General features: G+C 60.5%; 1 protein-coding gene across 1 annotated transcript in view; it reads right to left on the bottom strand.

Annotated features, from left to right (window-relative positions):
• Positions 1-3,185: 3,185 nt before the first annotated feature.
• TMEM104 (transmembrane protein 104) overlaps positions 3,186-14,184 on the bottom strand; it is a 53,641-nt gene continuing 42,642 nt past the window's right edge. Inside the window, exon 9 of the mRNA XM_029927081.1 lies at positions 3,186-7,169. Coding sequence (XP_029782941.1) covers positions 6,409-7,169 — 761 coding nt within the window. The 3' untranslated portion in view covers positions 3,186-6,408. The remainder of the gene's footprint in view (positions 7,170-14,184) is intronic.

Below are 14,184 nucleotides of genomic sequence, written 5' to 3'. Positions count from 1 at the left end.
CGCCACGCTTCCCTGCCCAGCTCGGTGGCCGAGGCCTTCGCCCGGCCCAGGTCGCTGCCCGTGCGGTGCGGCCGCCCGGCCTGTCGGCGCTTGGTGCAGGTGCCATCGATGCGGCTGCCATCCTACCGGGAGGCCTGCCAGGAGGACCTGTGGGCCAGGGTCCCCGTCTGGCCGCACAGACAGCACGCCTGCCTCCACGCCCACGCCCACCTGCCGCTTTGCTGGGGGGCCATCTGTCCCCACTTCCCCCCCTGTGCCAGCCATGGCCCCTGGCTCACTGGGGCCTGGGGGCCTCCGGGGCACAGAGGCAGGACCCTGGGGCTGAGCACAGGTTACAGGGACAATGGGGGGCTGGAAGAGGTCAGCGGGGTGGCCTGTGGGACACACGGCTTCCCTGGACCTTGCACCTGGAGGCGCATCTCCAGCTTGGAGTCAGAAGTGTGAGGGGTCAGCTACTGTTGCTCCTGGTCAGCTGGCTTCTCTGCCTGGCACTGCCAGGGTTAGTGGGGGGGCAGGTGATTTGGGCTTTTCTGGCTTCTGCCTTGAAATCCTGGCCATGTACCCCCAGTGACAGATGTCTTCCATGGTCAGTTAAGTGACCTCGCAGTCTTGGGTCCTGGTGTGGTCTGGGTGGGTCTTGCTCTCCTCTTCTGCAAAGCTCTTCGCACTTGCCCTGGAGTCACCAGGAGCAGGGGCGTCTCCCTGGCCTGCTGTGAGCTAGTTCCTAGTCATGACTGCTGGGGGCCTGGTGTGGGAGCATGGTGGCTGGAACTCGGGATGGGGGCAGGGGTGTCCCGCCCCTCGCCCTCCCTGACTGGAGTCTCTTCTCAGAGCCCTGGGGCATTAAACAAATCTTTTACAACCCACTGGTCCCGGCTGCCTCATTCTGCATCCGTGGGGGTGGGAGGGTGGCACACCACAGCCTATAGGCCACAGAGCACCTTGGGGGTATCCCAGGCGGGGTGTCTGCCTAGAGCAGGTGGGCAGCTCCCTCTGGGAGAGTATCTGGGAGATAAGGCTGAGAGAGGGCTCCGGGCGGCAGAAGCTGCTTGGTATTCAGTGGCAGCTCCTACCCACCCTGGTGCTGCATGTGACAAATGTGCTCAGCACGAGGTCTGGTGGTGACGGATGGAGTTCATCCTTCAATCTCCTTGAAAAGAGAGGCTCACGCCAGGGGCTGTGGGTGTCCTGCTTTGCAGGGACCCACCTGGAAGCCTGATGTCATGGAGGAGACGGCAGAGGGAGGTCTGCTGTGGGCTCTCCTGGGCCGAGGCTGGCTGTATTCTCTCCCTGGTGGATGTGCAGGTCCCCGAACTGCCTGCGGGCTCTGGAATCCTGGCACAGGTGGCTTCCAAGGTCAGACACAGCTCAGCCTTGCTGCTGCCGGGACCCCTTGGTGAGGAGTGGCCGTGGGGGGGGGGTGTCAGAGAATCTGCTGGATGTCTCAGTCCTCCCTCTGGGCTCCCAGCCCCACCTCCTTTCTCTGTCACATGTCATCAGTCCTGGACCATCTAGAAAGATGGCTCTTGCTTACCACTTTCAACGGTTTCACATTGGTGGTTACGTGTAGCCCGCACAATGACTCTACAGTAAGCACTCATTCTTTGATTCATTCCACAAACACGGTGTGATTGGTGCCGTCAGACCTTTTCCAACTGTGAACAGGTAAAGCCTGAGGCCATGCTGTCCTTGACAAGTTGGGTGAGGCAGGGCAGAAATGACCTCAATGTAGGGAGGAGGCCAGGGTGCTGAATGCCAACAGCACGCGCAGCCGCTCCCCCGTGCCCTTTCCCACACATCCTTACTGGATCCCAGGAATCTGGGTCCCCTTTCCAGTCTCCTAACACTCCACTACTGGCGGTGAAGCCATGAAAATTGAAGTTTTTGTTTGGTTTTAGGCATGAGAGCAGCTGAGATGCTAGAGTGGGGAAAATTTCTAATATGTCTCCATTCTGGGCTGGAGAGCTGGACTATGCCAAGAATGGGTGGCCCCAGCCCATGGCAATCAAGTTCATGTCCTCTGCCCTATAGACTTTATGGATCCAGGTCCAGGATTGAAGTGGGGAGGGGGGACCTCAGCCACAGGTGGTAAATGTGGGTCTAGGTGAGTGCTCGAGGCCTTGGAAGGGAGCTTGACCTTGAATGCAGCCACTGGTGATGACAGAGTTAAGCCCCTGGACCTGACCCCTCCTGCTCCCTGAATCTGAGTGCAGCTCTGGCTGAAAGGCTGCAGCAGGTAAGCTGGGAGGAGTCTTGAGGTCCAGGCTGCTCTCTGCTCACTGCCCAAGATCATTAATAACCAAGAACTGGAAAAATAATTAAAAGCCGAACATGGAGCTGAGCCTGCTGCTGACTGGCTCCAAGGAGGGGCCCGTCCTGCTCTTGGGAGCCAGGCTCTTGGCTGCCTCGTTCCTTCTCTAGGAATGTTTCTGGGCAGAAGTGGAGGCAGGGAAGATGCCTACTGCGGGTTCAGACCGTGCTTGGCCTGGCTCCCCAGCCTCGTGCCCAGAGCCATGATGCCCCCTGCACCCCCACCGAGGACCAAGGAAGGGCCCCGCACTACCGGGAAGAGGGCAGGAAGCCTGGCAGGGGAGAGGAGGGAGCTGTGTCGCAAGGCCATGGATGATTAATCATCATAAACAAGGGCCCGACTGTGTAGCAAAGAGCAAGCTGAATCCAGCCAGACACTGGCTTTTTCGTTTGGTGGGACCCAAGAGGGGGGTCCTCGGTCACCTGTCTCAGCAGTAGGAACTCCTGTCTCCTGCTGCTGCTGGGCGCTGCTTCCTAATCAGGCTTTACCTCCGGAGAGGCTCATGGCCCACACCACCCCTTTCCTGGGGCCCATGAGCAGGCAGGGGGCGAAGAGCTTAGCAAAGGGTGGGCATGATACCTGGGCTTTAGTTCCGGCTCCAGAACGCTCCAGCTGGGCCTCAGTTTGGGTCTTTGAAAGGATCCTTCAGTTCCCTGGAGCCAGAGAGAGACCACTTTCTCCCCCACAGCCTTCCAGACCCTGAAGAATTCAGACCAGCTTCTTGTCTCTGAACTGTAGCAGGCAGTCGCTACAATTCATCAGGGGGCTCTGAAACCAACCAGGTGCCTGGGGACCCAAGCGGGGGTCTTCAGTGAGTCTGGGGTCCGTGGCTACGAGTGCGGTTATGGCTGGCAAGTGACAAGGGAGCCAGGCGTCAGTACATAATAGCTTTTATTGAGCACTTCTGTGCCAGGCACTAAGCTCAGTACTTTTCCCACAACCCGTCAGTGGGGCAGGTGCCATCACCCGTGTTACCAACGGCGAGGAAGAGCAGGAGGCTCGCTGCCTGCAAGGGACAGGTCTGCCTGCTCGGTCCACGGTCCTAATCCCCAGGTTATGCCAAGGTCCACGCAGAAAGCACATGGCACATACCAGGCAGTGAGAAGCTACCACTTCTCTTTTTCTCCAACCGACACCACCATGAGCCCCAGCCCCGGGGAGGAGGGGCAGTAAAACGCCCCTGCAGTCCTGGGTTTTAGGAGAGCCAGCTTTTCAGTGGCCATTAGCATAGCCAACCGGGTGTCAGCCCTGCTCAGGAATCCGACTGAGACAGGCACGGTCTCAGTCTCAGACCTGCCCTCAGTCCCACGGCCCTGGGGCCTGGCACTGCCAGGCTCCTCCCCTGGGGGCTGGTTTCTCATGAGGTGCCCCCATCCCCCTCCACCACTCTGACTCTTTCTCTGCCTATCTCCGGGGCTGCTCCCGGCCCCCGTGTGGCGACAACAGCTGTGTAGCTAAGGGCCTGGCAAGGTGCCTGCTGCCCACCTTCCACCACTCAGCAGTGCCTCCCAGCCTGTCACCTGCCATCTGCCCCATCTAGAAGGCAGCAGCCGCCTCTTGGCCTCAGGTGAGGGAGCAGGCAGGAGCCGCTGGCAAAACGGCCCTCAGGAACCCGAACTCCCACCTTGGCCTGGGCTGCCCTCGGGGTCAGTCTGGGGCAATGCCGGTGAAAGGCTTTGGGTGGAGGCTGGCAGATTTATGTCCTCCTCCACAATGACATCTGTACCGAGGCCAGGCCAGGCCGGCATCCTCTTCTGCCCTCCCCGCCACTGACCCTGGGGGCCCATCTGTAAAATGGAAATCATGATCGCGCCCGCCCCCCTCACCACACTGACGTAAGCAGCAAGCGTGCCCGACGCACGCACGTGGTGAACAAACATCGGCGGGGTTCTGTCTGGCTCTCCCCCTTGCCCGAGCCCCCTGGCCATCAGCAGCAGAGGGGAAGGCGACCCCTTCTGACCTCCGGCAGGTCAGGCAGCAGGTGAACACAGAGCCGTAAAGGACCCCAGGCAGTGGCAGTGGGGAGTGCCCTGGGTTACCTGCAGGGGTGTGGCCCCCTGGGGCTGGTGCCGTCCCAGCTCGGTGGAGGGGAAAGCAGCCACCCGACTGCCCTGCTGTGTGGCTCCAGATTGTCACATTAATCAACCTGGGCTTTATGATGCTAATAAATTCGCATCCAAAATTTGGTTTGGAGCCTGGGGCGGCAGAATGATTTAATTTGCTTTGTCCTTAAGCAAGAGGGAGTGTAAATGGAGAAGAGTAAGGACGGATGTTTTGAGTTTTCAGCGAACAGCTGGGCAGCTGCAGGTTGGCCAGAGCCAGGGGTGTCCGTCACCCGGGGGTGGGGCCTCCTGGGAAGAAGCCACAATGGCAGACGGCGAAGGGTCGTCTATTTTCCACATGGATGGAAAATCACAACACTCGGGGACAGGCTGTGAGATGTGCGGCAGCAGTGAGAAAGGAGACCATGGTCAATCGCGACCGAGGGTTCTCACAGGCTGGGGCAGCCCGGGGCCGGGGCGGGAGGCAGCACTGCTGGCGGACACCCCACATCCTCCTCCCTCTCCTTCCGAGACCCACCTGGGCCCCAGGAGACCCGGTGGTGTAGCTCTGTCCAAGGTACGAACACCGCGCCATGCAGGGAAGGCTGGGGAGGTCCCCTAACAAGAGGTGAGCAAGGCACTGAAATCAAAGGGTGGGGAGGGGGTGGGGGCCTGAGACCCCACCCCAGAGAGGCAGCTCCGGGCCAAGCTGCTTTGGGCTCCAGGACAGGTAGGGCCAGGCCCAGGGCTGGGGGCACGCCAGGGAGGGGTCAGGAAGGACCCCCAGGTCCTGAAGCAGAAGGCACATTGAAAATGCAGAGTCCGCTAGTCACCTGTGTTTCTGAGAAGGGCTGGCCCAGCAGGTGCATGCATGCCTGTGACAGGGAGGGGACCACGGAAGAGCTGGTGAGGGGGCCAGGAAGCCACCCTCCGTTCCATGAGAGTGGTGGCTGGTGCCCCATCTCAGTCCGCAGCACCCAAAGGTCACCGAGAGTATGAACAGAGCACCCAGGGCCTGGCTCAAAAGGGAGCCACGTTTAGTGCTGGAGTGGGAGCAGGGACGGCCAAGCCTGCCGCCGCTCCGCAGGCCTGACCTCTTACAGGGTGGGACGCAGAGCCTGCTCACCGCTACATGCCCAGGGTGCCCCCGAGCCACCGCGGGGTGGGTGAGGGTAGCTCCCCTTAGTGGTCCTTATGCACAGCCCCCCTGTACCGCAGGGGACCCTGAGGGCCCCAGGGGTGCAGTCAGGAGAGCAGAGAATCGCTCTGAAGGGTCACAGGCTCTGCGCTTTAACCCGGCTGCCGGGCAGCTGTGCCCCGAGGAAGGACCTCTCCTGCCTGCTGCTCCCGAGTCACCCCTGGCTCAGGAGCTCAGGACAGGTGTTGGCACCCACAGCAAGGGCCCTGAGAGCCACAGTCCTGGGACCCTGGTGCCAATCAGCACTTCCCGTTCTTGTCATCGGGGGTGGCCAGGCCCTCTCCCAGGAGTGGAGTGGCACCTGGCCACTCCAGGCCTGAGGGGAAGGTGGGACCTGCCTGTCACTGGCAGTGCCAGTGGGGAGGAGGGTTGGGCCTGGGATTTGCCCTGAGGAGGCAGCAGCTACTAGTGGAGTTTTCCCAGACAAGGACACAGGAGGGGCAGGACAGAGGAGGAGGGGACGTGGCCTCTGGTATAAATAACGGGAGTGCCACCACTTTGTCCCCACTGTGCGGGGGGAGGAGCCCGCCCCTGGCACGTAAAGCAGTAACCGGTCCTGGAACTGGGCCAGCTGTGTGCCCGGGTTGTATGGCTAGGTTCGCCAGCAGCCGCCCCGGGGCAGGGGGGCCTGGGAGGCAGGCCGTCCTGGCGAGTGAGCCGAGGTGTGGACTGCACGGGATCGTGGGTGGGGAGAAGACCCCTAGCAGGAGACGAGGAGGGTCCCCTCCACGAGTCTGGCCTCACCTGCCCCTTGCCACCCTGGGAAGGGGTCAGCTCTTGGCCCTGCAGGTGGGAAGGTAAGCGAGGGGCCCAGCGTGGAGCCCCCGCCTCTCTCGTCACCGGACCACATCCCGCCATCAGACCTTGGTCTCGCTGAGGACGATGTTGGCAGTGACGAAGAAGAAGCAGGAGAAAGCCCAGAGCAGCACAAAGCCCACCCAGAAGGTGTGGCGGAAAGGGGATCTGTGCTTGTTGACGGTGCCGTAGCCCAGGGCCAGCTGGGTGTCCTTGCGGCTGAGGTACACCAGGAAGGCGGGGATGACGTACTGGATGCCTGTGCCCGCGTAGGCGCCTGTGATGCCCACCAGGGACTCCAGGTCGTGGGTGCAGAAGGCCACCAGCACTGGGGGCAGCAGGGTGATGGTGGGGAACACCACGCGGTCCACCACCCAGGGGTACGTGCCCCCCTCGCGGTGGAAGAGCGTCTTCCAGTTGTTGCGGAGGGTCACGGCGATGATGGGGAAGTTGGTGCTGATGGTGAAGACGGGGAAGAGGCCCAGGAAGAAGCGCACGGCGGCCAGGCCCACGACGTCGCAGCGCGCGAAGTTGAGGGTGTACATGTCCATGAGGCTGTCGCCGCGGAAGCAGAAGATGGCGGTGAAGCAGAGGAGGCCGTAGAAGGCGAGGATGAGCACGTAGTCCAGGAAGACCAGGCGAGTGAGGTGACGCTTGGAGGACACCGGTGTGACGAGGGACGGCAGCGAGTGCTGGCACATGAAGGAGTAGACGCACACCCCAAACAGGTTCCGGACCCCGGAGAAGTCAGCCAGGGGCGGGTGCCCCTCCCTGTGCCCGTTCCCGATGCGGACCAGGGCCAGCACGATCATGATGGCAAAAGCTGAAAGACAAGAGGGCAGTCGGGCAGCTGAGCAGGAACTGGCCCTTCCCTGGCGGGGGTGGGGGTGGGGGTGTTGGTTCGGTGGCACCTGCCAAGGGACCAGAGCACTAGGGGGATCACAAAGTTCACATGACCCCGAAGGATGCATCGTGAGGCAGGTCAGCAGTGGCTGCAGACCGCGCTCTCCCTCCCGAGTGGATAAGGGAATGGGTCTCTTGGGGGGCCTGGGTATGAGAGGGGGGCTACGCTGGGCGGTGGGCATGCTCCAGGCCAGGCGCTCCCCAGCTCCCTTGGGGGGCTTTCCTGGGAGCAGGCCTCGGTCAAAACTTGTGCTTGCGCTCCCTCCCTTGGCTTAGAGAATGTATGTATGGGAAGTGGGGGTGGGAGGGGCCCACAGGATTCGGGAGGGGGAGTCCTCCTGAGTCACGGGCACCTGCTCGAGGCATCTGGGGGGGAGTGGGTAAGTGCGCCGGCACCTCTGCACAGAGGTGGGCGCCCGGGGCCTACACCATGCAGGAGGGTGCCCACCGTCACCCAAGGGGGGAGATGACACCATGACCAAGGCTGGAGGCAAATGGCACATGGCTCTGTTCTCCTGGGCCTGGTGGCAGCGGCAGGGGAAAAGTGACTCTGACCCAGGTTTCCTATAGGGCAGAAGGGGGTCTAGGACTATCTGCTCAGAGCAAACGGGGCCCTGACAGCCCTCCTAAGGGTCTTATGCCCGGAGTCGGGCGCATCACGTGGGGCTCCAGGACGCAAGCTCCCAAAGGCAGACACACTTCTACATCCGGCTGACGCCCCTCCGCGTCTCTGGCTTCCTGCATCTGGTACCCAGGTTGCCCAGAACTGTCGCCGTTAGCCACTCAACACACACAGGCGCCACGGGTGTCCCCCAACCCCTGCTGTGTCTATTCAGACCAGACGTAATGCCCCAGGACACTTATGTCTCTTGGGGGCCACACGGGTGACAGGGAAAGGGGCAGCAGGCTGAAAGAGGCTGGCTCCCAGACTTGCAGCTCTCCTGGCCAGCCCAGCCGTCCCTGCCACAGGGCCCCTCCCCGCCATCCCCTCAGGCCACATCACACTCCCTGGCTCCCTGGAAGGAGACGGCCTTTCTCCCGGGACTCACGGAAAACCAGACCAGTGTCTTCCCACAATGACACTTGAAAGTGCGATGGACAGAAGCATCATCTATCACTTTTAGTCCGAAATGTCTGACACTGGGGACAGCAGCTGAAGGGAGCGAGGGAAGAGGCCTGTGCAAATTGCCAATAAAGAAGATGATTTGTTTCCTCTTCAGCCTGCTCCGGCTGCTTCTGACAGAGTGCCCCACGACTCTCGATGCTCACAGACGTGGCCCATCTTCCTTCCGTGCTCTGGTCGGTCAAGGGGAAAGTGGCGACCCAGCACCTCCTGTGGGGTCTGCCTCTGGATTAACCCTCTGGAGGGTGGAGAGGGGGCGACAGGACAGCCCAGGACCGTGGCAGCCTGGCTCATCTAGGTCTCTGGGGGGGGGGGGTGGTGAGTAGGACGTCAGGAGGGGTGAGTAGGGCAGAGATCCGTGGGAAAGAACCGCAGCACAGAAATGTGCTGGGGCAGGGTGGAGGCGGAGGCCCCTGTGCACCAGGGAGTCTGTCTGGGGCCAGAAAGGGTTACAACCCAGAGCTGGCAGTCTGGGGGGCCCTGGGGCTGCCTGGTGATTAGCTACTTAAGAGGCTGCGACCATCAATGATAGCCAAATTATGGAAAGAGCCCAAATGTCCAACGACTGATGGACAGATAAAGAAGATGTGGTATATATATTGTGGAATATTAGTCGGCGATCAAAAAGAATGAAATCTTGCCATTTGCAGCAACGTGGATGGAACTAGAGTGTATTATGCTAAGCAAAATAAGTCAGAGAAAGATAAATATCATATGATTTCACTCATATGTGGAATTTAAGAAACAGATGAACACGGGGGAAGGGAAGGAAAATAAGATAATAACAGAGTCTTAAATACAGAGAACAAACAGGGTTGCTGGAGGGGTGTTGGGAGGGGGGATGGGCTAAATGGGCGACGGGCATTAAGGAGGGCGCTTGGTGGGATGAGCACTGGGTGTTACAGGTTAAGTGATGAATCACTAAATTCTACTCCTGGAACCATCATTACCCTACATGTTAACTAACTGCGATTTAAGTTTAAAAAAAAAAAAGAGGCTGCGGCAGTTCTGCCATAGGTAGGGCCCTGGGGTCAGCCGCTGCAAGGCAAGATTCAAACCCTGCTCTGCCACCACCATTTCAGGTGTCACCTCGTGACCTGGTGTGACTCACAGCTTGGAAACAGGCCCGTGGAGAAGCTGTCCCTGTCGCTTGGGCTCTGGGCCCTGGGCGCGGTGGGGGAGAAGGCAGAGAGCCAGCGACTCCTAGCGCTGGATGCTGGCTAGTGCCTCTCTGCCCACCGGCATCCTCAACTCTATATCCCAGTAAGCTGTAGGACAGGCAGGCTTGCTGACTCCAGGGTGAGCGGTGGGTCTGGACAGCCGATGGGTGGTGGTGGGGAGGTGGCGGCGGTGGGGGGATGGGGGGGAGGCGGCGGCGGCAGGGGAGCTGTCTTTCCTGTGCACACACATATTTATGGACGTTCCCCAAAGGAGACGGGGTTTTTAAGGCACACAAACACACGGGCAACCTCCACCCCGACTGCACAGCTACGGACAGTCTGGAGTCACTGTCTTGGGGGCTGTGTCTTTCTGACGACATAGGACATTTTCTAGAACTTCCAGGATGGCTTACAAAGGTATGGCTGTGGGAGATAAGAGAACTTATCTTACAATCTTCTAGCTATAATTAGGTTTGCATCACAGTGCTGTCACCTGGACTAGTCCCCCACCTTGCTGTCTTACTCAAGTCTATTTCCAAAAATCAGATCTACCCCCAGGGGCTGGATGCTGGATCCTATGCAGGAATGAAGACGCAAGAGGCTCTTGGGAGGCAATTCTGGGAGAATTAAAAAGTGGCCGCTTCGTGGGGCTGCAGCTCCTGGAAAAGGCTCTGGAGGGGACAGTCTCCCCTGGGGGCCACCCTGGGTCAGCCCCACACCCGTCAGCCACACTGGCCCCGCTCCGTTGAAAGCTCGCGTAGCTGTGTGACTTGCCAGCACGGGAAAGCTCGGGGGGGAGGCGGGGGCTTTGTTCACCCCCTGGACCCTGACCGAGCACCTGCTGGGTGCCAGGCCCTCTGCTGCTCTTGGGACACACAGGGTCCAGTCAGGGGGAAGAGGGCTATTCGTCGGAGCAGCATGTGACAAGCACAGCGCTCCAAGCTGAGAAGCTCTCCCAAGAAGGACACAGGACGCCCGGAGCAAACGCCCTGGGAACAGAGCCTGGGCTTGGAACGCACTGAGGGCTGGCTCGGGGCAGACGAGCCCCAGCGAAGCTTGGGAAGAGGCAGTGGAAGTGTGAGCCACGGGAGACCCTGACTGCCCCCCCCCCCCCCTGGTCACTGACAGAACACATGGTAGGCGCTGGGCTATAAGTGGAGAGGGAAGGGCAAAAGTTCCACCTGGTCTCCAAGTTGGCAAGTTCCAAAGAAACAAGTGATACCCCAGGCTTCACGTTGTAACGGAGGGACAGAGGGAAGGGACGGGTAGGAAACAGGAGGGCCTGGTGCGGTGGCTCTAATCTCGAGGGGTCCTGGACTCGTGGCACACATCTGGCTCTCTGGCCCCTGCCCTTGTGACCACACCCCTCGTCGCTGGCTCCTCCCTCCCATGGCTGCCGGAGGAGCAGAGCTCCAAGGCCATCTCCTAGATTGATGGTCCCATCCCTGGGAGACAGCTGCTCCCCAAACCCATTAGGCCTGATAATAAATCAAGATGAAATGAGGGTGACAGGCTGTGAGCGACAGACTCTGTCAGGAAGCCTGACAGAGAGCAGAGTTCTGAGCATACATGTTGACACTGAGCCGCAGACACTTGTGCCCACCAGGCCGAGGCCGTGTGGGAGGTGTGGATGCACAAAAGACAGAGTGCTGAGCGCGCCCCGACATCCTGCTGACCGGGGCCTGCGGTTCCCAGAGGGTAGGGGCGGCTTGGCTTCGCTCTGACCCTCACAGGCCACGCTCGGAGCGCCCATGTGACCGGATGTGGGTCACAACCCACATCCACCTGCATGGCCGCTGGAACTCACACTCTGAGAGGCGAGGAGAGGCAGCGAGTTGCCAGGGAGAAGTCTGTGGCAGGGAAGGAGGTGACACATGTCACGAGGAGTGGCTGTCGGCCTTGGAAGGTGCAGCTGCATGGTGGTGAGACAGGACACGAGACTCCTCTTTAAACAGCGGAAGTAACAGCCCACGTGAAGACGCTGCACTTGATCTGAGTGACTCTGGGCTGAGCTAGGCCCACCCACCCCTCCGCCCATTCGACAGAGCTGTTCTCAGTGCCCACGTGTCGGCGCTGCTCTGGGCACCTGGGGACTGTGCACGGAGTGAATACCACCCCTGCCCTGGAGCCCAGAGTCCCCGGGAACCGACAGGTACGAGTTGCAGAGGCCAATTACAACAAAAGAAAGAGCTGGCTAACAGCCACATCAGCTGCAGGGGAGGGGACAAGAGCCCTGTCCAAGCCCGCCCGGGCCCAAGACCAGCCGGAGTCACAGGGGGAGACCAGGCCCAGGACCCGATTCTGGCTGCCACAGGCCCTCACAGCAGGAGGCGGAGGAGGAGGGCCCGGAGGTAGGGTCCTGGGAGCATCTGCTTCCAGACTTCCACCCTCGTGACGTGGCCAGGAGCGGTGGGCTTCTCTCAGCTGCTTGGGGTTCCACGCGCCAGCCTCACCACATCCATTCACCCTGAGCCACCGCCTGGCCCCTCTTCCCACACGTCCAGTCCTTGGGAGCCCTGGGCAGAGAAGACCTCTCCCTTCCCTTTCAGAGGAGGCCAAGAGCTAAGTGAATTTTGCACCAGGAATGCCCCGCATGACAATGTCAGTGTCCCATCCTGGGGACGTCGGGGACCTAAGCAGGGGCCCTCTCACAATGTTTACCCAGGCACTGACTCGGCTCTCAAAGGGGTCCAAAGAGAAACACTGCTTTCCGGAGGCGGCCTCCTGCCCCTCCTCTCTTTTAGCAGCAAGAGCCTGATAAGAAGCCCAGGCCAGGGTCCGTGAGGCCTCACGGCTGTCTGTCTACCTTCACATCCAGTCTCCTTCCTGAGGTCCTGACAGGGGCAAGGTGGTCCCAGTTTACCAGGGGAGGGGTGCTGGTTCTCCGGCTCCTAAGTCCCCAACCTCTCCTGGGCCCCTCACCCTGGGCCTCAGTGGCTGCATGAAGCCAGATGGGTGTAGGGCTCCCCGGAGCCGAAGCTGACTTGCTCTTGGGACAGAGCTGGAGACGAGCAGGGGTCTGAGGCTGGGGCCCAGGGCTCTGATGTGTACTTCCTGAGAATCCAACCAGCCACTGTAGTTTACTTCCCTCAGGGCCCTGGGTAGGGGCAGAAATCAGAACGGTCAGCAGCCGGCTCTCTCCTCCATTACCCGCACCCATCCCTGGGTACACGAGCGAGGGCCAGGCTGTGCTAGACGTGTGGAGAGGGAGGGGCTTTTTCCAGGGACTCCAGCAGCAGAGTGAGTGGTGGCTGACACTGACCTGGCCTCCGGGCCATGGTGAGTCTCCCCCCAACTGCTCTTGTAGCAGGGGTGAGGCCTGGGAAGGGCTCTGCATAGTGCCGGCATGAGCTGGACCACCTGCCCCAGCGCCACTGGGACTGAGGGACATGGGGCAGGGCTCCCCTTGCCAGGAGGAGGGCGGGGCAGAACTCTCCCAGGAGCTCCCCTTCCTCCCCCAGGACGCCCCCCAGTGGCGCTGCAGGCACCCAGGCCGTTCCGCAATCAGCCACTGTGTCTGGCTTTCCCGTGGCAGCGTGCTTCCTGGAGAGCTGCTCCTGGAACCTCTGACCTCTGGACCCGGCCCCAGAAGTCCCGGGGCTGTGGCAGGCCCCGGCCTGTGCTGCCCCAAATACCTTGCCGTTCTGGGCTCCCTAAGTGGCTCCAGCTCTGACACAAGCGAGGTGAAGGCCATCCATCAAGGCAGCTGTCAGGAGGACGGCACTCTCTTCTCCAAGCAGAGAATCAACATGCCAGGGCTAATGATAATGAATGGCCGTGCTGTGCCCATCATCAGAGCCGGATCCGGGGAGGATCTGGCACCAGCTTCCTCCTCCACCACGGCGCTGCCCTCGGAGGATGCTGGGGCACAGATGCGTCTCTCCTTAGCTGGTCAGAGGTTGGCCTGGGCCCCCGGAGATTCAGGAGGGCAGGGAGGAACTGAGGGGGGACGCCAGCCTCCGCTGAGAACGGCTGAAGACCAAGCAGTTTCTGAGCCCTAAAAGCAGGAGCAGGCGACTGGGCATTTGTTCCTTAAGGAACAGGAGCAACTGGGAACGGAGAGCTCTTCTGTTCTGCAGGCTCCTGAGACCCACGGGGCCGGGGGTGCGGGTGGGGGCTCACCCCTAGAAGCTCCTTGGAAACCTCCAGGGAGGGAGGCTGCTGCCCTTCCTCTAAACAAGCTCAGCTTCTCGTCACACAGGGCTCCGCGCTGAGCTGTGTCATCTTGGGCTGTCTTGTCACCTCCCACTGCTTCCATTTTACCTCCTTTGAAAACGGAGGTGATCAGGGGCACCTGGGTGGCTCAGTCGGTTGAGCCTCCTACTTTGGCTCAGGTCATGATTCTCACAGTTTGTGGGTTTGGGTCCCGCGTTGGGCTCCGTGCTGACGGCTTAGAGCCTGGAGTCTGCTTTGGATTCTGTGTCTCCCTCTCTCTGTTCCTTCCCGGCTCATGTTGTCTCTCTCAAAAATAAATAAACATTTAAAAAAATAAGTAAAAAACGGAGGTGATCATGGAAGAATCATGGAGGACGGGGTAAGACGGAGCAACAAAGCTTGGTCCACGCCATCCCTCAGGAACATGGAAGTCACTTTTATCATTGTAGAAAGCATATCTCCCAGCCCGACAACCCTGGTCCTGGGCAGGCAGGAAC

This window comes from Suricata suricatta, chromosome 17 (genome assembly GCF_006229205.1).
Source record: "Suricata suricatta isolate VVHF042 chromosome 17, meerkat_22Aug2017_6uvM2_HiC, whole genome shotgun sequence".
Taxonomy (NCBI): Eukaryota; Metazoa; Chordata; class Mammalia; order Carnivora; family Herpestidae; genus Suricata; species Suricata suricatta.
Note: the sequence above shows the minus strand (reverse complement) of the source record. Positions and strands in the feature narration are given on the sequence as shown.